Source organism: Hipposideros armiger, unplaced genomic scaffold (genome assembly GCF_001890085.2).
Source record: "Hipposideros armiger isolate ML-2016 unplaced genomic scaffold, ASM189008v1 scaffold_120, whole genome shotgun sequence".
NCBI lineage: Eukaryota > Metazoa > Chordata > Mammalia > Chiroptera > Hipposideridae > Hipposideros > Hipposideros armiger.
The window spans coordinates 1,160,236-1,188,193 of NW_017731470.1; the positions used below are offsets into that span (position 1 = coordinate 1,160,236).

At 38.0% G+C, this 27,958-nt stretch overlaps 1 protein-coding gene across 1 annotated transcript in view; it reads right to left on the reverse strand.

Moving 5' to 3' along the window:
• MAP3K5 (mitogen-activated protein kinase kinase kinase 5) overlaps positions 1-27,958 on the reverse strand; it is a 203,596-nt gene that overhangs the window by 131,089 nt on the left and 44,549 nt on the right. The window contains exon 2 of the mRNA XM_019648088.1: positions 12,181-12,320. Within this exon, the coding sequence (XP_019503633.1) occupies positions 12,181-12,320 (140 nt within the window). The remainder of the gene's footprint in view (positions 1-12,180; positions 12,321-27,958) is intronic.

Below are 27,958 nucleotides of genomic sequence, written 5' to 3' on the forward strand. Positions count from 1 at the left end.
AGAAAGCTCATTTTGGCACGTACTGATAATAAGATTAGAAAGTTATCTGGGGCCTCATTGAAGAAGGCTTTGAATGCCAAAATAAAGGACTCTGTACTGTGCAAAGGCACCGGGCAAAGTGTTGTGGGGTTTTTTTTTTAAATTTATTTTATTGGGGAATCGGGGGAGGGGAACAGTGTTGAGGAATTGGGGAAGGGGACCAGCCAAGTTGTTGTTCTTCAATCTTTGTTGGGGAGGGCGACAGTCGCCATCTGGCTGCCCGTCAGCAGCTCATGGCCTCTAAGCTCAAGGTGCTGTCTTCGATCTTAGTTGTGGGTGGGCATAGCCACCATCCCATGTGGGAGTCGAACCAGCAGCCTTGTTGTTAAGAGCACGTGGTCTATCGACTGAGCCATCTAGGCAGCAGCTCAGCTCAAGGTGCCGAGTTCAGTCTTAGTTGTGGGTGGGCGTAGTCCACCATCAAACAGGCAATCTTGTTGTTACACCAGCTGAGCCATCCTGCCACCTGTTGGCAGCTCAACGACAGCTCAGCTCGGGTGCAGAGTCACTGGCCCATGTGGGAATCGAACCGGTGGTCCTGTTGCTCAGAGCTCACACTCTTAAGCCAACTCTTAACAAACTGAGCCACTTGACTGGCCCAGCAGAGTGTTCTTTAAGATGAGAGATATCCATAAACAGGTTGCAGCACACAGAACACTTCATAATAGCAAAGGTTGGGAACCACATAAATGTCTATTAACTAGAAACTGGTTGAATAAACTATGGTGCCTCCAGATAATGGAATACAATGGAGCCATAACAAAGAATGAGGAAGTTTTTTATGTAATGATACGGAGAACTCCAAGATACACTGATAAGTGAAAAAAAGCAAATTACAAGATGGTGTTTAGTCTATGCTCCCTTTTATGTAAGGAGCTTTTATGCTCATTTTTATTTTTCTCCCTGAAACGGAGAAAATTTGTACATTTAAAAAATCTCTCTGGAAGGATATACAAGAAACTAATAACAGAGGCTGCCCATGGAGAGGGGAGCTGGCTGGCCGAGGGACAAGGACCGAGAGTGACTTTCCACTATACTGTACATTCTTTTGCACTTTAAAATTTTTGTATCAGATGAATGTATTATCCAAGAAAGACATAAATAAAAGGTAAACCTTGTTAGTTTTAAAAATACTAATTAGGCAGTGGTATTTAGTCTTAGAGAGGAGAAAAGCATTTAGGTAGCTATTACAAAAGTCCAGGAGGGATGTCAAAATAAGGGCTTGGACAATGTGGTGTCAGGGGAATAGAAATCAAAAGACAGATGAGCGACATTGTGGAGGAAGGTTGAAAGCGGCTTTTCCCACAGATGTTTCACAAATAGCGATTGCGCACACAACACACAAACGCACACACTCAGTGACGAAAAAACTAATATTATAAATAGAAAAATGTTGGATAATCAGAAACGCCAGGAACACAGTCTCGAGAATGTTCCAAATAGGATTCATGACGCATTTCTCCAGAATACTAAACCTTTTCAGACGCTGCTCTCTTCTAATAGGAAGATCCTTCTCTCTTCCTAGTAACAAGGAGACACCCTTCTGTCATCCTCTGTGCACAGCACAAGATGTGTTCTCTGTGAAGCTGGTCCTGTCTTCTGTGACACCTATTTTCCCAGTGGAAGTACATTATGTCCTTATTTTTGCCATCACCAACTCTTGTACCTCAATGGCAGCACTGCATGTACTAACTGCAAATGTTTCTTCATGTCACTCTCCAATTCCACATCATGAGCCACCTGGATGCCAGGGCCATGTTTTTTTCCTATTTGTACCCTACTGAGTGCCTGGCAAATTGAATGGCATGGAGTACATACTCAATAAAAGCATAAATAAATATGTTAATAAATGTATAAGACATTGGAGGGCTGGCTGAGTGGCTCAGTTGGTTAAGAGCAAGAGCTCTGAGCAACAGGGTCACCGGTTCAATTGCCACATGAGCCAGTGAACTGCGCCTGAGCTGCTGGTGAACTGCCAACAGGTGGCAGGATCAGCTGGTGAGAGCACATGCTCCTAACAACAAAGTTACCGGTTCGACTCCGGCATGGGATGGTGGGCTATGCCTACCTACAACTAAGACTGAACATGGCACCTTGAGCTGAGTGGCCACAAGCTGCCGATGGATGGCCAGATGGCGACTGGACTTGGCGCTGAGCTAGCTGCACCCCCCACAACTAAGATTGAAGGACAACAACTTGACTGTTCCCCTTCCCCAATTCCCCAGTAAAATCTTTAAAAAACAAAACAACAACAAAAATTGGACTATGATTTGGGTAGATGTGTGTTACGTTCTGGCTCTGCTCCTGATTAGTCACCTTTCATTTCGCCTATCATGAATGTTAACACACTAAGAGTTGGACTGAGTGGTTGCTGGTCTCTTCCCACTCTGTATTATGTATCATTTGCTTCTGGCTAAAGGCCCATCAGTCAGCACTGTCCTTGTGCCCCTGGAAGGAAAAATGTCCCCATGCCCAGCACAAGAGCTACTCTACCATCATCTCTCTTTTGGTGCAGCAGGCACAGAAATGGAAGTGGCAGTGAAGAGAGTTGTGGTGAGGACTGAGTGAGCTGAAGGCTCTGCTTGGCATTACAGATAATAACCACAGCTGCTATGGGCCTAGAGCCAATATGTTGTGTCTTCCTGGAGAATCGCTCATTGGAGTACCCATCATCTTACACGTTTTCTTTGCTTTCATTTCAGGGAATATCTGCATCATAACAAATTATGAAACTATTAATATCATCCCTGTAGGAATCTACTGACTTATTAACTACTGCTTATGTTTTGTAGAAGCTATAATACACAAATTATTTGCTTGACAGACTTTACTCACAGTTTATGATGTAACTTTAAATAAGGCAACGACTCTAAAGAAAAAAGGTCCTATTTGTGCATTTTAACTCAGTACAAATAGATAGCAAGACCTTGAAAGGTATCTACCGTATTTCCCCAAGTATAAGATGCACCCTTTTTCGAAAAATTTGGGGTCTAAAAACTGGGTGCATCTTATACAGTGGTTGTAGATATTTTTACTTGCATTTCCCGCTGAGGACGAGGCAATATATGAAGACAGTTATTCATCATCAGACACAGATGAGGACAAGCTAATGGTTGGGAGTTCTGACAGTGATGAGGAGTTGTATGAATTTTATGATGAATAAAACTTGAGTTCAATAACTTTATGTAATACATTTTTTTCAAATTTCAGGCCCCCAAATTAAGGTGCATCTTATACATGGGAGCATCTTATACATGGGGAAATACGGTACCTACTAAGGTGGAATAGTAAATGTTTAATTTGTACTAAACAACACTGAAGGGGAAAAAAAAGGAAGAAGGGGAATGAATTTGAGACACATCTGCAATATTTCACACCACTTCATGAAAATGTCTCATCTAGGAGCCTAGAAATAAAAAGATAAAATAAACATAAACTTCAGTTCCTTATCTGTGAATGTTTCTGGAGGTGTATCACCCCACTACAGCTTCATAATTGTCTGAAGTCTTCAGGAGGCTTCTGGTCTGTGTACCCCTGGCTGTACCAAAAACATCCAAAAAAAATTTTTTTTTCAATTTTCCAGTATGCTTTGATAACCAAATAGGGAAGCAAGACAAAAGGGGCACTCTAGGTGTCATTCCAGGGGAAGACAAAGACAACTTCTGATATCTATTTGGGACAATATAACTTTGAAGAGATCGTTTTAAGGATAAATGGAGTATCCCCAAATTGGAAAGTGTTTGTGCCTAAAGTTAAGGCAATTACAGCCAAGGAAAGGAAGTGGAAACAGCTGGCATGGGGTTGCCAAGTCAAATCCTCTAAGGTTGGGAGCAGCAGAGTGAGCAACTAGAATGTCAGTTTCCTGAAAGAAATGAAAGGAGCTGGGAGTTCTTGGCCAGGGAAGAACAGCTGGCCCTTTCTTCTGATTCCTCTTTCTGCACCAGTGAAACTTGGCAAAGTTGGAGAAAAGAGGGATATTTCTTGTATTCTCCAGCCCCATCTTATTACCTAATTTCAATACTTCAGCGCTAAAGAAGGAAATACCAGATGGGCTATTGTGAAAACCCTGGGCCTCACTGAGAAGGTGAGGCTCACCTTTACCCTTCCACATGCTGCTAAAAGAAAGCTGAGCAGGCTCGGGAAGAACACCTCCACACAGGAGTCACAGACCTGGCCCATCTTTAAAGTTCAAGAACTAATTACATATGTACTTACAGAAAGGCTGAAGTTTAAAAACACAACTGAGGGCCGACCGAGTGAGGCGCTGGTTAAGAGTTGGCTTGGGGCGCCAGCTCTGAGCAGCAGGGCCACGGTTCAGATCCCAGATGAGGGCCAGTGAGGCTGCACCCTCTACAGCTAAGATGGTGAACAACAGCTCGACCTGGAGCTGGGCTGCCATGAGCCGCCGTGAGTGGCTGTCCAATGGCCGGCGAGTGACTACCTCACCCAGGAAGACAGCAATGATAATACCAACATAGGCCAGTGAAGCAACATCCTCCATAACTAGACTGAAGAACAAAAGGACAGCAATTTGTCTGTTCCCCTCCCCCAATTCCCCAAATCTTTAAAAAATAAAATAAAAATAAATTAAAAAAATAAACACACAACTCAATAGTCTGACAAAAACCTAAAAACACCCTATTTTTACAGAACATATGGAATTTATGAACAGACTAAGAGGGAAATATACCTAATGACGAATCAAAGAATATGGGTCTTGCCCTGCTCTGACACTTGTTAGTTTTGTGTGCCCCTAAGTCATTTTATTTCTCTGGGCTCATCTCTCATCTGTAAAGAAAATACCTTCTGGGCCAGCCGAATGGCGCGGGCGCGATGGTTAAGAGCTGGCTTGGGACACCAGAGGGCCCCGGTTCGGATCCCACATATGAGGGCCAGTGACACTGCCCTCTACAGCTAAGATGCTGAACAACAGCTCAACCTGGAGCTGGGCAGCCCTGAGTCGCCGGCGACGGCGTAGGCTGCAGCCCCTGTGGCAGTGAGTTGCCATGGGCTACCGTGAGCGGCCAGCAGCCAGCGTGAGCGGCCAGCAGCCGCAGTGAGCGGCCGTCCAGAAGCCGGTGACTGATCTGCCTCGCCCGGGAAGAGCGCAATGATGGTGCCAACTTGGGCCAGTGAAGCAACGTCCTCCACAACTAGACTGAAGAACAAAAACGACAGCAACTTGTCTGTTCCCCTTCCCCCAATTCCCCAATAAAAATCTTTAAAAAAAAAAAAGAAAATACCTTCTATCTGTCTAATCTATATGGTAACTAACTTGTCTATCTCATGGGGTTGTTTTTAAAAACCAAATGAAACAAGTTTATGAAAGTACTTTAAGCATTTTAAAGCCACAGACAATATGAGTATTAAGATTATCAAAGCAAACCCCAACTCGATTCCTGTATTTCCAGATCTAGAGACAGTTTGTATCCATGTTGTCTTGATAGAAGCAACTGTCAACTGAAACGACCTGTACCAAACATCAGGTTACATTATGCCAAAGCTGGAAAGTAATCCTAAAAGAAATACTACACCCACTTCTCTCTTTCTCTCTTAATTTTTTGTCATGTTTAAACAAATGTATTACTATTTTGGTGGGAGAACTGTAAGTAGATATATGTCTTTCAACTGGGCTGGGATGCTGACGAAGGATATTTTATATGCACAGCATCTGAAACTTCTCCTTATAATGTGTTGCTGTTATGATAATGAACTTCCTCTTTGACACCAGCTGTTTCTTTCAGCAACACCTACTTGCGCTATATTATCCAAGTGCAGGTGTTTCTTTTTTTAAAAACCATACTGTTGAAAAGTTACAGGTACAACACATTGCTGTACAGTAAATTACATTTTACAGATAAATTTTAGCAATAATCTCAAGGATGCACTCTCTAAAAGGAATCAAATAGGATAATGGGCTGGAGTGCCACAAAGATCAAGTGCCACAGAGAGACTTATTCATTTACAATGAACAAAAGGGAGTAGAATTTAGCAAATCCTGCCCTATTTGGGTGGGAGTCAGGGGGCTTTCAGGCTCACATCCTCTGTCTGCAGAGGGATTCCTTCCTGCTCTTTAAGGTATTCAGACTCATGGGCCTGTGATGAAAGTCTCTACAAATAGAGAAAACACCTGGTGCCAACCTGGTGATAGAATGACATCTTCCACTCACAGTGTCACCTATTTCCCTCTCCCTTTGACAAAATGGTAGTAAGATGCTAGAAACAATGGGCTTCGGGGGGTGAGGAGGTAAAGGAGGAGTTAGGAAGGAAGCAAGCGCAAGCTTTTATCCAGTATATAGATCATTTCTTAGAAGATGTAGTATTGCTAGTTGAAAACTGGATTCTCCATTTCAAGCCCTTTCGAAAACCTCAGAGGTGGTTTCTAAAACTGGGAAATCAACTCTTATAAATAAATTGTTCCTCAAATTTGTCAGCTCAAGGTGGTCAGGGAAAATCTTGATAAAGCAGTACTCACATGTATGGCTTATCAGCTCCTCCCCAAAATTACCTCTTTCTTTCCCCAATTTGACATGGAATAATTATAGCTCAGACAAAAGATCATTTTTGAAGAAAAATAAAAGAACAAGACTGTTTCTTCTCGCAACAGAAAGAAAAATCTTGCCACGAAATTATAAATTAGGTGTTAAAGTGCTGAAAAGAATGCAGTAAAATTGCTAAACTGAAAGAGTCAAAAACCTTCATGAGGGAGATCACTTCTTAAATTATATAAGCTATACACCTGAAATTTATATAATATTGAATGTCAGCTGTACTTGAAAAATTAGAAAAGGGGGGAAAGGTGAAGAGGAATAAGAGGCTCAAATTTCCAGGTATAAAACATATAAGTCTTGGAGATGTAACGTACAGCATGGGGAATATAGTCAATAAAATTGTGATAGCGTGGTACAGCATCAGATGGTTGCTGGACTTTTCATGATGATCACTTTTTTAGGTATATAAATGTTGAATAACTATGGTGTATACCTGAAGCTAATATAATAGTGTATGTTAACTATATTTTAATTAAAGAATACCTGTGGAAAAATACAAGTTTTAATTTTATACACAATTCAATATAAAACTAAACTCAGTTATTTACCTTGGTAAGGGAGGTAGAACTTTAAGAAAAGGAAGCAGTGGTGTAAAAGCAAAAATGAAAAGGTTTAATGGGTTTAAGAACACTCTGGAATCTAAATCGACTCACTAAATACAGGTAAAAATTCAATTTAAATTCAAGGTATTAATAACAAAAATTACCTTGATATCTAGTAAATTGGTGAATCTGGTACCCATCATCCAAATTTACAACATGGACATCACTGCTCTTTTCAAAATTATAACCGTGTGTTTGAAGTGGATACGAATGAGTACCAGAAAAACAGACTTAATATCCAATTTCACACACATCAACTCTAAAGGAAATTGGGTCCCTCTGTACCTGCAGATAAAAGGTAATCAGTCTAGGTACCGTGGAACTGTTTGCATGAGCACGATGGTAGTTCTCAGGATGCATCCATGTTGTAGCATGTGTCACAAGTTCCTTCCTTTTTAAGGTTGAATAATATTTTATTATATGTATACACCACATTTTGTTTATCCATTTAACCACTGATGGCCATTCAGGTTGCTTTTGGCTATTGTGAATTATGTTGCTATGAACGCTGGTGTACAAATATCTCTTTGAGATCCTGCTTTCAACTCTTCTGGGTATATATTCAGAAGTGCAATTGCTGGATGATATGGTAATTCTATTTTTAATGTTTTTGAGAAACCACCATACTGTTAAAAATTGCTGATTTTTAAAGGGCTAATTTAGTGATAGTGTTACAAATTTTAGTTTGTGCACCTAAAACTTCATGCTATTTGGATTCCAATCTAGAAAATACTTGATGCATTGAGACAGAGTACGCGATTCAGCCATCATATATGTATGCACCATATTCAGTGAGATAGTGAAGGACTAAGTATGTAGATAGCTTTCTGTATAGAACAGTCTAGTAAGGAAAATCCCATCTGTAAAGTAACTTTTCAAGCAATGATTCAAGGGGAAAACACAACTAAATTTCTTGAATAAGGAATAATCTCACACAATCATTACGTTTCAACATAAGCTGTGTCAGCACAAACTGATGTGCATATCAATCCCTAGTGAAACATTTATTCTGCAATGGATCAAGTGGGAATAAAGCCTCTTACTGCAGAACGAAAGATTCAAATGCATATCAGGCTTTCTTAGCACAGCTAGGACATTAGGAAAAAGGCATTTAAAAATATTTTAGGATTCAAATGCCTAAAATATATGTAAATTATCCTGATGGATACAGAAGGTAACAGACTATAGCAATGTTTTTCTTTCTTTTTTTTTTTTAAAAAAGGTAATTATGAACCATTCCAAGTATATCAAAAGTATGAAAATTATCACACACCCATGTCCGTACCACCTGGACTTAGAAATGTAATATTACAGACATAGTTGAAGACTTTGTCTTCCTCTCCCAATTAATTTGTTGTTTAAACTTCCATGCACACTTCCATCCTTTTATACCACAAATGTGTATAAAAGCATTGTCTTGCATAGGATTACAATTTGTATAAATAATATTATACTGTATACATCCTTCTGTAATTTGTTTCCTGCCTCAATACTGTTTTTGAGATATACTGATAGCAATACATAAAGCTGTAGTTAACTCATTTTAAGTGCTCTATAATATTCCATTAAATGACTATACCAGAAGGTATTTATTCATTCTCCTGTTGATAGATATTTACCAATTCCTTCGGGGGAGGGGTTATTACAAACCACCTTAGCATAAATATTCTTAACTACATCTCCTACATGCCAGAGACTCCTTTTACAGTACACACCTAGAAATAGAATTGCTAAGTCTTGGTAATATGCTCATTTGATATTAGATATTGCCAAATTGATCTTTAAAAGGTTGTGCCAATATATTCTCCCACCAGCAGAGCATAAGTTGCTCACTCTCCACAGCCTTGCCTTTACTATTATAAGGGCTTAATTGTTGACTACCTGATGGGTCTTTCCTTGTTTTGTTTTACTTGTTTCTACAATATAAGCAGCATTGTTTGCAGTGAATGGGGAGTGGCCTAGAAGAAAGAGAAGGAGCGAAAGAAGGGGAAAAGGAGAAGACTCACAAGGATTAGAGTGTAAAACTCTTGTTATAAAGGAATTTCTGATGATAGAAGAAATGGTTCATTAAAATAACTTCCTCACTCCACACAATAGCCACTCATTTCTCCTAAGCCCCTTTTAATGTCAGATTCATTTTGTGTGTCTGCCCCACAGCTCATTGGTCAACAGTATCCAGACTTTTCCTCCCATTTACTGAAAGAACCCAAGTGAAGGTCTGATAATTTCTATTATGCAAAAAATAAATCAGAAAACAACTGTTACAGCATTTTTTTAAGCAAATGTAATATCTTAGCATAGAGTCTCAATTGGCACACAAGAAGTTCTCATGAGAAAGGAAATTGTGAAAATTGTGTTATTACGATGCTAAGGGGAAAAAAAGAATATTATCTCTCAACTTCCCTTTCTTAAAGTACAATGATGACATTTTTGAGAAAAACAATTAAGTATTTCATTCTTACCAAAATAAGATAGTGCTTGTGACTTAAAACAGCTACAAATCTTATTCTAAGTATATGATTTGATTATATTCTAAGTATTCTTTCATATGAAAATGCAGACCTAGATTTTAAGTACTTTTACAGTTCCTGTCGATTATTTTTCAGTTTAAACTTAAACATTTTTTTCTATGATCTCTTCCTGAGAATTTGCTGCCAAATAGAAACTGTTCTCTTCAACAAAGAGCAGTAGATGAAAATAAATCTGATGCAGCTGTACTTTCTAGATGTCCAAAGAATCAATCTAAGTGAAGCTAGACAGATGAAAAAAATAGCATTGTCATTCAGTCTTTGCCCTTTAAAACCCAGGAGGTGCTCATTTTTATTTTATTTGGCAAATCCACACATATTATTTATAAGTATCTCTTGTTCTGCCTTATTTTTCAGCAGTTTTCCTTTCTGTTGGTAGATAGCAGGGATAACAATTACACCTATAACTAACTGCAACAGAAATAAATTACAGAGAGAAAGAGAGAGAGAGACTTTTCTCCGAAGCAGAATTTCTAGAGCTCAGAGGAAATTGTTCAACTGAAAAATGTACTTTCTACCCCAAAGACCTTTGTCTTCTGCAACCAGACACCTATTTGGGCAAGAAACAAGCTAAATAAGAAATAGCAAAAGCTTAAGTTAATGGGAGGAGGTAGAGAAAAGGATGGATGGATGTTGCATGAAACAACTCAGGAGGCATAGTTGATGGGGTTTTCCAAATAAACATGCTAAGCAGGAATGCATGATATCCTTCTAACTAGAGGTAATAGCAATAAAGTTGAGTGGTTAAGGGGATGGGCTTTGAAATCAGACACACCTGGCCCCAGATTTTACTAGCTATATCACATAGGGCATATGGTTAGATTTGTTTGAGCTTCAGTTTGCAAGTCTATAAAATGGTGATAGACTGTATAACTCACGGGGATGTTTTAAGAATTAAAAGTGAAAATGTATGCAGGTAAGTGTCCAATAACAAGCAGCTATTATGTATAAGATAAATGAGTATATTTGAGAAAGACTAGCCTTTTTTAAAGGACTATTTTATTCAAATACCAGTAACACTTCTATACGAAAGCTGGCTGAAAGCAATTAAATAAATCAGTTTAGTTGTCTCATACAAAGTTCTGATAAGATTAGCTTTATCTCTTTCTTTCAGATGTAACTTCAATTCATTAAAAAAAACCAAAAAACTTCCCTAGGAAAGAATGGCCATAAAATTAAATTGCCAGATATCAGTAGGGCAAAAACAAAAACAGAATGGAAAATGTCCAACATAACATTGCCTGCTTAAAATAAACAATACAAAGAAAATAAAATAATAGAAAATAATAAAATAATCTCACTCCTTTATTAACTGCTAATATACATTGTAAACAGTAGCAAATCAAAATGTTTCAGAATATACCATCACAAAACTTTATGATGCATTAATTAAAGGGGTAAATCTGGGGTAAAATTAACTTGGTGGTTCTTAAAAGAATTGCTCCAGGTAAAAAGAGATTTAGACAGAGGTAGATCTCATAGGACTATTTCAGAATATTCTGGAAAGGGGTAGCCTATCAACACCCAGCACAATGCATGGCAGGTAGTAAATGTATTTGCTAAATGCAACTTCAGGTTTTTCAGAGAAAGCCATACAAGCTTTAGATACTTATATAAAAGCAAACACTTTTTTTTTTCCCCTACGCACAGGTTTGTGGTTAGGGATCTTCATGTAATAATTACAGAGCGATTACAAATATGGCTCTGGGTTTTAGGGCTCCATGTCCCAAGGCTGGCTTTGATCGGGGAACTGGAAGATAGAGATGAGAAAAAGCACACAGAGCTGGCTGGAGTTTGTAATAGGAAATGAGTATCAGGCTCAGTATGAGTTTCACTGAACTGTGAGAGGCTTTTCAAAGAATCACACAATGTAAAAATCACTTGCCTTGCAAAAGCATTCTAGGCAATCTTTTTGGAAGGAGGAAATAGCCTCTTATCATTAAGTTCCGATAATAGAATGATATAGGACACACTGAATTTTGTAGACAAATACATAGAGTTTTTATTCCCCCCTTTTCATCTTAATTGAAATCATACCCCCATGAAAAAGGATGGAGAGTTTTTGGTGATACTCAGAGTATTTCTACCTAGAGTACTTTCAGCAGAAAGCATAGTATTTCTAGCTGGAGACATGTGTGCTCAACGAAACCTCTGATGGTGACAAACATGAGGCTTGACCAGATCTTATGCAATCTTTCTATGGTGTGTGTAATGATTTCCTAGTAACACAGCCTCCTCAGGTATAACTCTAACTGGAGCTCAGAAACCAACACTAAATTTTTTCCTATCTATGTATCATCAAATTTCTCCACTGAATTCTAGATAAACCTCACAACTTAACTAGTAATTGTTGCATAGTTATCAGGCTGACAAAAACACCCTTTCAAGAACATAAGCTACTTAAAATTTTTTGGATGCCAGGGGTGCCTAAAGTAAATGTTTGGTAAACAACTGAAGTACCTTCAGTGACTGCAGAGAGTTTGAATTAGTGTCACAGTAGAGGATGATGTTGTTGGCCATGCTGAAACTTTCTCTCACTCCAAGGTGGTAAAACAAGGATGGCTGCCGGAAGGCATCACTCATCTCCACCACAGCAATATCTGCAACAGAAAACAAAGTCCCCCAAAAGGTCAGGCCTAAATCATGCCCAGAAAGCACATTTTGGTTTCAATAACTTAGTATTCAAAGAGGAAATGAAGAAATAACAGGGATTTTCCCTCTGAACTTACCACTGAATTTTGAATTTGCAGTTCTACCCGGAAGCGGTTTTATAAAAGCAGCCAAACTGCATTTTTTTAAACAAAAGGGGATCATATAATTACTGGAAATTAAACAGAGTCTGCAATGGTGACCAGTGGGGCTAATCCTCTTAAATTTCAACATTAAAACAAGTTAACTAAGGTTGCAGAAGCAGATCCATGAGAAGCAGCAATAAGTAATAACTGTCAAATTAGATTTAAAAAAGCAAATAGGTAAGATTGTGAATTAATCCAGATCTGTATTTTATAACTTATTAATTACCATCTAGCAAGTCCCTAGCAAGTATAATCAAGAAAAAGAGAAAGCAAAGGTATAGATAATTATGACCAAGGAGAATATAACCACACACAGATATAAATTTTCCAAAGGGATGTCTAACACCAAGGTAGTAGAAACCTAACACCCAAAACTGACAATTATGTCACAATAATGAGGTTCAGATTAGTCTCAAACTCATTTATATATAGACAAAAATATGAAAGAAAAATGAGCAAAATGCACCAAATATTATATAAGAACACTAGATCACTGGTTTAAAATTTATTTAGGGAATGCAAGGATGGCTCAATGAGAAAAAAAAATCATTATCATCTCCACAGATGCTCCAAGTGCTTTGATTAAAATTCAAAATTCATTTCTTTTAAAAATAATTGTAAACTAAAAATATAAGGGTACTTATTTAACATGAAGTTTCCATATATATATATATATATATATATATATATATATATTTCATAGTAATTGCCAAATTTGTACTTATAGGCATTCCCATGAAAATCAGGAAAAAAACGACTGTCATTATTCCCACTACTAGTTGGCTTCCTGAAAAATCTTCATTTATGCAATAAGATTTCACAAACTAAGGAGATACAATTCTATAAAATAAAACACACAATTATCATTACTTGTGGATATTATGGCTGTCAAACAAAAAACCCCTACAGAATCAATTAAATAACTATTATAACTAATAATATAATTTAATAAGGTATCAAGATACAAACTTATAATAAAACCAAGAGCTTCCTTTATAATCTGAATAAGCATTTGGAAAATATATTATAATATATTCCACTCACAATTAAAATGAAAATGTTAATATCCCTCATAACAAATTTAACAGATGATGCTAATTTGTTAAAGATATGTGCAAGACGCAACAGGTGAAAGGTTAATATCTTTATAATCATCTCTTATTGGTCAATTTAAAACAGACAGGCAAACAGGAAACCATAAAAACACACAATAGAAAATTAGGCTACGGACATAGGCAGGCAAATTCACAAAAGTATAACTAAAATGGTAAATAAACATATGAAAAAATATTTTATATCTCAATACTAATAAATGCACATTAAGCCAACTATAAAGTGCCACTTTTTTTATTAAGAAGTGGCCAGAGGTATTTCAAAATGCCCAATGAAGATGCAGAGAAATGACACTTACATGACAAGAGGAAGTGTAAACTTTCTAGGGGCTTATATCTAAGATTGTGGATACTTTTTGACCCAATAATTCCATTCCTAAAAATTTACCCTGAGGCAATGTGACAGAATGACTTGTAAGTATGTCCATTGAAATACATTCTTTACAATAAAAATGGAAAATGCCTAAGTAGCCATCAATAGGAAAATGGTTAGGTCGATGATAGATAGATAGATAGATAGATATTGATAGATAATAGATAGAGCCAAATAATGATATATTATATAACCATTGAAAATTATATTATAGAAGAATATTTAGCAGTGATGGTAAATATAGCTATACATTTTAAGTTAAAAATATTAGAATATATACATTATAGTGTATAACATATACTTTAAAATATAACGAATACATTACTATATATATTCTATGTGTATACACAGACATGAATAAAAAATGTCTGGAAAGTTACACACCAATGTAAACTGTGATAATAGCTGTGTAATGGCATTATGAATTATTTCTTCTTTATGCTGTTTACATGTTTTTTTACAATATCTGTTATGAACATTAATTACTTTTATAATTTAGGAACCCATCAAAATATAAAAAGAGCAACACTGAAAACCAGTGTAACTGAATGTAAAACCAAAGGGCAGCACATAAAAATAATACAAGCTCTTGAGAAGCTGCTTGGTGCAGAGTAAGCCTTATCTAATGAACGTGAAATTACAATTCACATTCTGTGAATAATAAATAAGTCAAATGAAATGGAGGCTAAGAACACAGAAGGTTTAGCGAGGTTATGAAAAAGATAGGTCAAAGGGGCTTCAAAAGATTTTTTTCAAGGCTAAAAATGACTAAAGGGCTCTTTAATACAAATGAAGTTTTCTTTTGGGTCCTCAACATTTCTACATAAAAAAATCAACACATAAAAAAACAATGAGTCATTGCATCACTCCCACAAAGCCCATCTGCCTCCTGCACCCACACTGCTTCCTCCTCCCACTGATGCCAGCCACTCACAGTCAGTCACAGCACTTTAAAATCAAGAGACAGCGTAAAATGGGGCTGAAAGAAACCAAATAAAAAAGTGGCTAATGAAAAATCGACTAGACACATGCAAAGAAAAATACTAGCTAAGTTAAAGTAGTGACAAGGGAGGGAATGAATGGCTATTTGCAGAGAACTGACTCATGGAATTTGATGTTAAAATAAAAACACTGCAGAAGGCTTTTAGATTAAGAGAGAAACGAGACATTTAAAATAATTAGTACAAGCAAAATAAGATACAGTCATTACATCTGAACATTAAGCAGGAACAGGTCCATTTTTGAATGCTGTTTAGATCTGAACATCTAAGCAGAACAAATCCATTTTTGAGTGCTATATAGAACATTAAAATACTTAATTTCAAAATATCAAAATATCACTATACTTTATAAACTCAAAAAAGGATGTGTTCTAATTTATTTGTATTCTTTTTTAAATTTATTTTTTAACTTCCATAGAGTAAAATTCACTCTTCCATCTTCTTTGGTGAAGTGTTAAAAGCTTGTGTACATTTTTAAAGAATTGTTGAGTTTATTTTCTTATTGTTGAGGTTCGTGTGTTCTTTGTATAATAGTTTCTGGGTATTGTTTCCTTTCTCAGCTATGTGATCTGCCAATACTTTCTCTCAGTTTGTGACTTGTGTTTTCATCCTGTTAACAGTGTCTTGAAAAGAACAGGTTTCTAACTTTAATAAAGTCCAATTTATCTTTTTTTTTTCTTTTATGGATTTTGCTTGAGGTGTGGGATCTAAAACAATCACTGTCTAACCCAAGGTCACAAAAGTTTTCTCCTGTGCTTTCTTCTAGAAGTTTTATAGCTTTAACATTTTACCTTAAGGTCTATGATTCATTTTGAGTTAATTTTTGTGAACAGTGTGAGATATGGGTCAAGGTTTCTATTTGTTGTAAAGATTTTCATTTCTTCATTGAATCACCTATGCTTATTTGTCAACCATTAATTGGGTACATTTGGGTGAGTTTATTTTTGTGTTTTCTATTCTGTTCCATTGACCTATGTGTCTACTGTTTTGATGACTGTAGCTTTATGATAGGTACTGAAATAAAGCACTGTTAGTCCTCCAACTCTATTGTTCTATTTTGAAAAAGTTTTAGCTATTTAAGTTGTTCTATTTGCTTTCCTGTATAAATTTTAGAACCAGTTGGTAGCTGAGAGCTATCAGTTGATAGCTACAAAGAAAAGTCTTCCTGGCTTTTGACTGGAATTGTGTTGAATCTTTAGATCATTTTGGGGAGAACTGACATCATAAAAACATTGAGTCTTTCAATCCATGAATATGGCATATTTCTCCATTCATTTATGTATCCTTTCTTCAATCAATATTTAAAGATTTTTAAGGTACAGTTCCTGCACATATTGTGTTAAAATTGTGCCTAAGTGTTTCTTTTTTTTTTGTAGGGGAGGGGGGTACTATTCTACCTACATTCCTAATTTTTAAATTTCACATCTCAATTGTTCAATGCTAGTATATAAAAATACAGTTGATTTTTGTATAGTGACCTTGTATCCTGAGACTTTACTAAACTCACTTATTAGTCCTAGGGGCTTTATTTATTTATTTGTACATGTTTTGAGATTTTCTACAAGGATAACCATGTTATTTGCAACTAGAAATGGTTTTCTTTTTTCCTGTCCAATCTCTATGTCTTGTATGTGTTGTTGTTAGTTATGTTTTGTTTTGCCTTATACTGGCTAGGACTTCCAGTAACAGCATAGTTTAAACTATAACATTTCATTATTAAACTAAAGAAAATATATTCCTGTTGACTACCATCTGACTCTAATGGATAGCTTCTCAAAAGTAGTAAAATAAAAAGGCAAAAATTATCTTCCTTGTGAAATGATCCTATGACATGCTAAAAATGCAAATCATGATATAACAAATTGAACAAATACCTGATACTCCACAATTCTTGAACCTCTTAAATGAGGTACAGTTTATCCACTTTACTTCACAAACATGTATTCAGATAATGCTATGTGTCAGGCAATATATGCTTTTCAAATATTAACTGAGTGAATCTTTATTATACCGCTTTGGTGGGTAATCTTATTTCAGGACCCTGAGGCAGGGAAGGTATAAGTAATCTGCCCAAAACCAGCCTGAAAGGGATGGCGCCAGGATTCAAACTCAGGCCAGCTATTGGGTTGTCAGAAAAGTCACGACACATTTTTGCAACGAAAAACAGAAAAAATACATCATGACTTTTCCGACAACCCATAGTTGGAGTCCACGTTCTTAATTAACTGAACCACACCCTCCCCGTATAGGATATAGAGATTCCAAAGATCAGAACACAAATGAGGTGCAAAAACAGATTTGGGGACCAAAATGTATACTCTTGTAATGTATTTCCCGAGAAAATGCACTTACTAATTGTCTAATTGAGTTTTGTGGTAACAATGTAAAATTGCCACCTTTAAAAATTTAAGGCTAAGTAAATCATGACTTATCATGGGGATCACGTCATAGATTGTGTAGATGCATGACCAATGTGCTGTATACCTGAAGCTAAAGTAGAATAATATTGTGTCAATAATAACTATAGATATAAATACAAATATATGGTTATCGGAAAAGCCATGACGTATTTTTGCAACGAAAAACAGAAAAAATACGTCACGACTTTTCCGACAACCCAATATATATACATAAACACACATGTGTGTGCGTGTGTGTGTATGTGTGTGTGTGTGTGTGTGTGTGTGTGTGTGTATCACAGGAGGTAGAGTAGAGCATAAGAAAGACAGTCAATGGTATTGTAATAGTTACATAAGCTGTCAGAAAAGGTAGTAGCTTGGGGGAGGTAGGTTATCACCTTGTGAGGAGTGTAAATGTCTAACTATTATGTTGCTTTGTACACCTGAAACTAATAAAAAAATAAAAATTAAAAAAACTTCAAAAAAAAAGGACTAAGTCAATCATTTAAAAGTACAAAGACATAAAAATCTCGTACATTTTTACCTACCATGTAGTTTCTTTCCTGTTCCAATTGAGTTATTATTAAATGGAGCATAAAATTAGGTTTACAAAGGGGTATTAAATCATAATAAATTTTTAAGGCAACAAATAAAACTGTTGTATCTACTTGCATTCTGGGTCATCAAATGACAGTGGTTCATGGACTGTGTTTCTTTTTATCATTTCATTTTTCCTTCACAATACCATATCTGTTAAGTATCTCACACGAGTGGCTACTGCTTGTGAAAAACACAGCTGAAGGAATAACATACATTTTAGTTACTTTTTAACCTAGTCAGTTGTTTTCCTTAGGTATCAGGTCACTGATGACAAAGCAAGAGCCCAGTAGCGAGTTGGCTTATTTAGTCTACAACATGCTCCAAAATTCCACAGAAATTTCCCAAGTTATCACATAGAACTACCCCATCCAGTCCTGATGGATTAATCCTCACGAAGACCCAATTTAATTCAACAAACATCCTGTGCACCTATTATATGAAAGCTTTTCTCGTATCTGCTGCATGTTACGAAAGTTAGAAGAAAAAACAAACGAGTCCATTTCCTCAAGTCTGGCAGGTCTACAACGTTGGGAAGTTGCAAAACTCTTCTATTGTACAGCTAGAATTGTTGAAATTTTCATAAAGGATAGAAGAAAAATCTGTCATCATTGTTGTCTTGAATTGGTCACAGTTTGGCAATTCCTGCTATAAATTACTACCCATTTAGCTTCACCAGCATCACTGTATTTTCTTGTGTGTTATTTGGTTAATCCTGCCATGTATAATGACACATGTTTGTGTCAACATTCTATTTTGGTCCATAATTTCCTCATCACTAAACTCCAATAAATGTATGCATAGTGATTCAAACATGAATTATTCTTATATTGCTAAAGCAACTGTATACATTATGTCCCCACCACTGCAGCTCTAATTTGTTTGTTTGATGCTTGGTTATTACACTGAGGTGGAGTTTTTTTTAACCTAAAAAGTGAAGCCTATGAGTTAGGTGATCAGAGGGACATTTTTTCACCTCCAGAAGTTAGACTTGAAAAAGAGAGCCACTGCACCTACAAAAAAAGGTGTAGGGGGGGGGGGCGGAGGTAGAAGAAAAGGAAGAAGCCTGGAGGAGAGAAAGAGATAAAAGAGAAAGAGATAAAAGAGAAAGAGAGAGGAGGGAGAAGGGGGAGGGACGAAACAAGGAGAGGAGGGAGCAGAACCACACAGTACCGGTGTTATAAGAACTAAAGTCCCGTAGCCCAGGCAATAGCTGCATGAGTTCAGGCCACCATGTTGCAACTTTAGAGAAGGTGAAACGGGAAAAGCACAGTCTCCATAGACACTGCCCATCCCAGGACAGTGGGACCTGGAACCACAGTTCCCTGCCAGGATCACAGAGGTGAGAAACGGGAAGGAAAACCTTCTTCCCCTGTCCAGTGGCTGCATATACACAAAACAGAAAAACTGTTTTATGACTTCCGGTGTCTGAATCCTTATTTGGTTTCTGGATAATCTTGGAAAATACCTTAAATTCTCTGAGTTTTGGTTTCCTCAACTGTAAACTGAGGATAATAACAAAAGTGACTACCACACAAAGCTGTGATAAGGATTACATACATGTGTACTAGGGATAGTAAACTCTCAATATATGGTTATCATATGGAGCCATTATAAGAAATGTTCATAGGAAGCCTTTTGAGCAATTTATCATAAAAATGTTATTGAAGGTAATGCTAATACAAAATTCAATACCACCTGATGAAGCCTCATAGGATTAATTACTCATAGAAATGACATTGAAATCAAATTTGAAAGCACAGAAAGCCAACATAAAGAATTCTGACTTGATTCCATAATCAGTGGTGATCCATCCATGTCCATGAGTTTTGCAAAGGGATGTGGCAGTATCAAAGCTTTGGGAAGTTATACCTAGACTTTGTGGCTGGATGACAGATGAAACAGACTGGAAGTTGGGAGGCCAGTTAGGAGTCATTCAAGAGAGGCTGTCTCCGAAACTGATATAGAGACAACATGACAGGAAATCAACAGGCTTTAGGAATTTGGTGGATGCAAGGTAATTGAAGAAGTAATTAAAGATGAGTCTGTTTCAAATTTGCATCATTAAGATTGATGACATTCCATTATCACCACAACAAGTGACAACAGAAGAACAACTCTTTTTTTTGGTAGGAACTTGAGTTTGGATTGGGACAAACTAAACATCGTGTGTGTGTGTGTGTGTGTGTGTGTGTGTGTGTGTGTGTGTGTAACTGAAAGATGACATTTTAAATCTCAGCAGAAATCAGAATCAGACAGAGATTTAAGAGTCATAGTAATGGGTGAGTTGATGCAGTGGGTTTCAATCAGGTTGTCAACTTTGAGAGTATACAAAAAAATGAGAAGCCATCTTTGAGTCAGGAAATCCATTCCTCATTATATACCCAATAGAAACACAGATATATTTTCACCAGAAGACATGTATAAATGTTCATAACAGCAATACTTATAAACCATCAACAGTAATAAACTGTGCTATAGATTATAGATATTATACAGCAGAATAAAATATCTACAACCACACACAATAACATGGATGAATCTCACAAATAGATTAAGAGAAAGAATCCAGATGCAAAAGACTAGGTACTTCATGAGTCTTTATATATTAGGTTCAAAACATGATTAAAAGTCAAAATAGTGGATACTTTGGTTGGGGGTGGGGGAATGGCTGAAAGGGGATTCGAGGCAGTCTTCTGGAGAGCTAGTGAGGTTCTGGTGCTGGGTGCTGGTTCACTTTGTGAAAATTAACTCATCTCCAGTCAATAATTTTGCCAAGAATATTAAAAGAGAACCGTATTTACTTTCCTATGGTCATTATAACAAATTACCAGGAACTTGGTCCCTTAGAACAACAGATTTATTCTTTCACCATTCTGGATGCTGGGAGTCCAAAATCAAGGTGTGAGCAGGGCCAAGGCCATGCTACCTCCGGAGTCTCTAGGCGAGAATCTGTCCCTTATCTCTTCCAGAATCTAGTAATCTGGGCATTCCTTGACTTGTGATGTGTATACCTAAGGTGCCAAACTGCCCTCTGCCTCTCTCATATAAAGATGCTTGTGATGGCATGCAGGGCCGATCTAGATAATCCAGGATCATCTCACCTCAACATCCTTAATTTAATCAGATCTACAAAAACCCTTTTCCCAAATAAGTTAGCATTCACAGTTTCTAGGGGTTTGACACAGATACTGGAGCACAGGCATGAGGGTCATTTTTTCAGCCTACCACAGGGATTATAAAGAAGCCACATGATAAGGAAGGTGAGTACAACAGAACTAAAGGTGCTAAATAAGAGATGAGGAAATGGAAGTAATAAGCACAGACAATTCTTCAGAAGACTGGCAGAGAAAGGAAGGGGGTTAACAATTACTAAAGTCCATGGTAGGGATTTTTACACTCAGAAAGGAAACTAAGAAGAGCTCAGACAAAAATACTTGCATGGGATAGAAAGCTCCAAAGGTTTTTAATTTTTTTTTAAATTTTTATTGGGGAACAGCCATGGTCATTGGTTACACATTGCTTTCATGCTACAATGTCATAGTTGACTCTTCTAAGGAGGGTGCAGCTCACAGTAGCCCATGTGGGGATCGAACTGTGAACCTTGATGTTATCAGCACCACACTCTAACCAACTGAGCTAACCGGTTACCCCCAGTTTTCGGTTTAGAATGGTGTTCCTGAACATTAGTAGAAAGATTAAGATTTTAAAGAGGGAAGCAATTTAATGGAGACCATCTAAGGTGGAGGGGGAAAGCAAACCTTGGAAAAAAGGAGGGATACTTTAAGGACTTAAACAGAAGTAATCAAAGGCAAAGACTAAGGAAAAATGAAGTGGAAAGAATACAGACATTTTTCAACTTAGGTGGTGACTCTTATTGGATAGAGCTGGGATGCTGGTGACCAACAAAGAGGAAAGCCCAGCCAAGGGACAGAGGGACCAAAGGGACAAGCCTGCTTCCTTTAGACATCACTGGAAATCTGCCTGAAGGCAGCACGTCTCTGTTCTTGGAAGTCGTGACCCCAATACATTTTTTTTAAATCAAATTTACATTAACATTTCTGTCACTTGTGCTAGTAAAAATTCTATTATAGCAACAGAAGCAAGATGTGAACACAAGCTTCATAAGAACCAAACCGTCTACTTTTTTTCCTTACTTCTTTCTGCCTAAAATCAAAGTAAGGAGCATATGATAAAAAGAGGGAAGATAGAGAATAAATTTCAATCTTATTCTATTTACTAGCCATAGACAAAAGCCTTATCCAGACTTAAAATCTCAATCTTGCCAGTGAATATTCCTGGTCATAAGAAAGCCTGGGCTAATAAAGATTTCTTCCCTCCTAATAATGGAGAATTTCGAAGCACACAGCATTTTCATGATGGTTTTATTGTCATTAGGGGAGCCAGGTAAAGGCTCTAACTAGATTCAATCTTCAAGTGAATCCTTCATACCAGTGCACAAGCAAAGCAAAATAAATCATAATTCATATCTTTGGTGCACAGCACACACTTTATAAAGCGATATTTCCCTGGCCACAGGTATATCCATCCCCTACATAATTTTGTTTATTAAAGAAATACAAACTTATAGGCCCTAAATCAAAAAGTGTTGGTCTCTTTTCAAGTTAATATAGGGTCTAGTTTTTACCTCAAGAATTTATTTTTTAACGTTATGGCAATAACAGATCTGGTCAATGATCTATAAAGGGTATGGAATATAAGAAAAGGGTAAGTCAAAATGAACTCTAAGGTTTATTATGTGGCAGAACCATGCTGCATATTATAAGCAGAAATGAGATATGAGGCCGCTTTGATGGTAAAATTTTCTATATCACCATTGAACACTATTTTTCTTCTTGAAATTCCATTTCCTGAAGGTCTGCTGGGTTTCAGTCTATAATCATAAATTTAAGTCTCTATAAATTCACTTTATATAATACATTTCAGTCCTTAAGTAATCAATCTTTTAATTAGATACTGAAAGAGCTACTCATGAGAATTTTGAACAGGCTTTTCTAGAGTTTCCTGTAGTGTTTATTGTGGTTATGGTGCACACCATTTTTCATTTTCTCATATTTAATTTTAATTAAATCATCAAAGCTGTTTGTGTTTATGCTTCCGTGAAGTCCCCAAGTACACAGAAGAGCCCTTTGTAACTGTACGAATCTTGCGCAAGAATCCTCCCTGCCAACTGGAACCAATGCTCTGCCTCATTTAACTGGCACTTGGGTTAAGTTATGTAAGGTTACAGAGTTAGTTTGTGATCTTTTCTGAAGCAAATCTGATTGTTCTTCATGGATGTGCATCCTGAGTGACATTCTTCCCTACCTGTTTGATACCTTTACAACTTATTCACACAGAGACAGAGAAAGTGGCTGGGGAACACTTGAACATCGCCTGATGGCATTCTCTGGCAAAAATGTCTGTGGCAATTTCATGTTTGAGGTTGTTTTGATTAAAAAGAGATTTTTCTCACTCTGTCTAGGAAAATAGCTATATTGTATTGTGTTTCCATAAACAGTAATCCTTATTAAAGCAGTGTAACGCATAGATATAATCACCAGAATTCAGACTATGGAAAATTCTACAGAACAAATGACTTGATTTTCTCAACAAAAACATGAGTGAGAGAAAGGGGGAGAGAGATGGATAGAGAGATTAGATATTAAAAGAGGCTTAAGGGACAGTGTCAATTGCAACATTATGGACCTCATTTGGATTCTACTAAAACAAGCCATTAAAAATCATGATATTCATGAGAAAATTTGACAACGGACAGGATGTTTGATGATATTAAATAATTATTTTAAGTGTGACGAGAGACCGAGTTAGGAAGCCTTATCTGTTAGAGATTAAAAATGCAGCACAGTGACCTAGTCCTATATTAAAACAAGGAAAAAGTGAACTGCGAGTGTATACGACCATATTCTTTATCCAAGAGTGTTATTCCTCATGCAATAGAAATTTAATTGCAAGTAATAAACACTGTGCTCTTCCTGCTATAGAAAGAATATAGGTAGTAAAATGAGAGAAACCCAGCTTGCACACTACTTGTTCAACAGAAAATAATTACTCACTCTGGTGAGTAGGTCACGTTGAAAGATTTTTTTTTTCCTTCTTGTATTTATGGCCGTCATCTCTTGCACTCATAAACCCAATTGGATCTAAGAAGTGTGGGTGAGTGCCCAGAAGCTCCTCAGGACTCCAGGATTCTTAAAGTGCTGACAAGAGGAAACCTCTCTGAGTCAGGACTCATCAACATCTCTAAAAGGCGCCATGCTTTTCTTTCCTTTGTACTGTCAGTCACTTTCAACACCTATTAAGTAACCAGCATCTAGTCGAAGTGTGCGCTATTTTTGTTCAAATTTATACATCTTCTAAGAGTATCTGTAATCCTGTTAAGTTGTAGATGTGTAAATATGATTCTGCCAGTAATGATTTCACTCCACAGCTTATGTTCTATTTGAGTACAATGATTCCTTTTGGGAGGTTTAAAACTTCTTTCTTGAAGATGATCTATTCGATGCGTAGAATTAAAACTATTCATGGTTAAATAAGCCTTTTGTTGCTGACAGAGTTAGGTGGCTGACCTTAACTGACTGTAATGAAATAGTCTGGGTCCTTTTTTTTTTTCCTCCCAACTAAAATTAAACCCATCAGTCTTAAGGAGTTCACTTACTCTCTAGGAAAGTTAAGGTTTGTTTGTTTTAATCACAGATTGTGATTATAAAAATGTCACTTCAAAAGGGAGCTGTCAGTCCATCTAAAAGGCCAGCCACACTAGGATGAAGGCAGACCCCTTTCACCAGCCCTCCAACGGGGAAAATGGGATAAGCCTGTTCCAAAGACACAGCAATAGCCCAGGGAAGAAATGACATGGCAGCCCCCTTCCATGCATGACATGCCTACCAAGTTAAGCTCTCCTTAGAGCATTGGGATGGCAACACTACAAAGGAGGCTCAGTTTCTTAACTTGACTTCAATCTCAGTCATCACAGCACTCTGGAAATGCTCCCTTTACTCTGCCCCGACCCCCTGCTTGTTTATTTTAACAAGCCTGTATTGTCTATTCTGTGCAAGGTACTGTCAAGGGGTCAAAGAAATCAGCACCAGCCCTTCAGTGAGCTTATAATCTTCAAGTGCCTGTGAGCTGCAGAAGTCCAAGGTCAAATGAAATATATGTAAATGTTCCATGGGAGCACAGCACCAGGCGTGATTAATTCCGATGGGAGTCTCAGGGGAGGCACTGCAGGGGCAACAGCTTCACAGATAGCCTGGGGAAAAGGTAACATTTCAGGACACAGAAACTGGGAGGGAAGGAAGGGCAGTGCTGGCTGCTTTGCAATTGCATCACACAGGCGTTTCTGTTGCCAGACTATCTGCTCCACCACCTAAGAATGGACATGTGCACAACCACCCACCGACTGAGGGAAGGCTTGTCATTCTGTCTAGCTCGTCTTCCTGCAGGAAGTTTATACGCAGTGAAATACGTTGCCTGGTTACTGTTTGGGGAATTCTTTTCAGTAAAAACTTTTTTCTTACTAGGAAGAGAGCTATTTCAATTCGCTTGTGCCTTTACCATTCTAAGTTGCTTTACTAAATCCATCCCCTTCCCTTTCGTGTTACTAGGATGCACGTGTTATCTATCTCCCCTCCTACTTGGTCCAAGGGGAGTTTCAGTCCCTTCCCATTTCACAGCCCCTTTCACTCACAATCCCACAGCTGCGCCTGCTCGTCTGGGCACTGGAAGGCAGGAGGTTTGAACTCACACTGCTGACGCGGGGAGAGACAAACTAGCAAAAACCAACCTACCGGAAAGGCTTCTAAATAATAGAAGAATCTCCCAGGTAGCCCTCGGTCCAAGTGCTAAGTTGACAAACCATCACCACGGCCACCAGCAAGTGTTCAGAGCCAGTGAGGAACACAAAAGATGTATCTGCCAAAGGCATTACCAGAATGAATTCATTTCAAGGACAGGTCTGTATCTCCTGAACTGTCAGCATTTGTTTCTATATGTATATTAACAATCAGAAACAGAAAGAGCTAAAGAACTAAAGTTACAGTGAGTAGAGTTCAGGCAGCAAGTGTACCTGTACCTGGAGCATCTGCCGTCAGGTTGAGTGTAACCTGTAGCTCCGTCAGCTCTGACACATCAGGTGACCAGGTCAACTGATGTTCGTTAAACTGTTGGTGCCAGACCAAAGGGGATAAAAAGTCAGACACACACACAGAGTCCCTGCCATCTGAAAGCTTATGATCTAGTAGGAGAACAGAAAGTCAAATAATCATACAAAACAAACTGAAATTGGGATGTGATGATGACAAAATCCAGGTCATTTGGAAAAGTACAACAGAGAGAACCGATTCATTGGTGGGGCTCCCCTACCAAAGTGATGGGGTCTGAGGGAGGTGTAGAAATAAAGGGAGATGTATGTACTCTCAAGTATGGCCTATCTATAGTCGGTACTGACCAGGCATTACGAATGGCCAGGGTGGGGTACAGCTGGCTGGAGTCGGGCCACCTGGGTCTGCACTCCACTATGCAGGGAACATTACTGGGAGCCCTGGGCCTGAACCCACAACCCCTCCAACCCCAGCCCAATTCCTTTTCTATCAAATAACAATAGTCCCTGTAACAGAAAGTGAGCCCTGAACAACAGTGATCCCTCAATGATTACCTATTATTAGTGAGTGGTCCATGGATTGGGAGGTACCTTCATACCTTATTCCCACCACAGAGAACTCAAAAATGTATAGATGGGTTCCTGTTCTTTTCCTGTTTGATAAACCGGAGATGTGAAATCCATAAAATGAGTTTCATTCTTCTCAACAGACAATTTTGCTGCCTTAATAAAACCTCTAAAGAACATCTTCAAGAGAAGTCCTAGACCATCTGGAAACAACCAACATTTGCAGTTACTATTTTGGGGTTTGAAGGGGAAAGATCAGGGCAAATAACTGCAGCCAGATGAACATATATCCTGGTTTGCTTCAAACAGTCCCCGATTACATCAACTGTCCCATTATAATTTCTAGTAAAGCGCCCCTTCACACTGTCACCCTGAGCAATGGGACAGTTCCTGTTCCACTGTGCTGTCGCTTTCCATGGGCAGTGTCAGCAGAGGGCCTGCAGCTGCCAAAAACCCCAGTAAGAACCCTCCCTAGGCTGCTGCCACCCCATTAAACTTGGCCCGGGGGCTTTCACAAGATGAAGACCCCCTGGATGCTCTTCATATTATTTTCAGACATGACCTGTGTGTTTTCATATCTCCCAGGCCAAGGTAATGAGGGAAACTGTACAAATGGCATGGATGAGACGCAGACGGTTTCTGAACTCTAGCCCCTTCCTCCCCCCAGTGAAATGTGCTTCACTGTGCTGGGAGTTTTCACCTTTTCTTTGATTTCTTCTTTCTCTTTCTCTCTCATTCTCTCCCCCCCCCCCCCCCCCCCCCCCCCCCGTGTGCGTGCCTGTGCGTGCGCATGTGCGTTTCCCTCTTTTTACCTTGCCCCTCTTTTACCTTTAATCTTGATTTTCCTTTTTTGGAATCTACACCTTCCGCCAAGGGCTTATCTTTGTCCTCTCATGTTTCACTGTTTACTTACTATTTCTCACTGAAAAAAGCCATGCTAGGTCAAATTCCTTTTACACAACAAGCCAGAGCCGGTTTTACAGCAGACCACATGCCCCTTCAGTCCTGGACTAAAAGTTCCAAACGTTGTTTGGGAACTGGCTTAATTAAGCTAGGCAGCCAAATCTGAAAGGCTATATGCTCGCCAGCCATTTCTATTCCCATGTGATTTTTTTTTTTTTTATTGGGGGAAGGGGAACAGACAAGTTGCTGTCGTTTTGTTCTTCAATCTAGTTGTGAAGGATGTTGCTTCACTGGCCCAAGTTGGCACCATCATTGCGCTCTTCTCTGGCGAGGCAGATCAGTCGCCGGCTTCTGGACGGCTGCTCACTG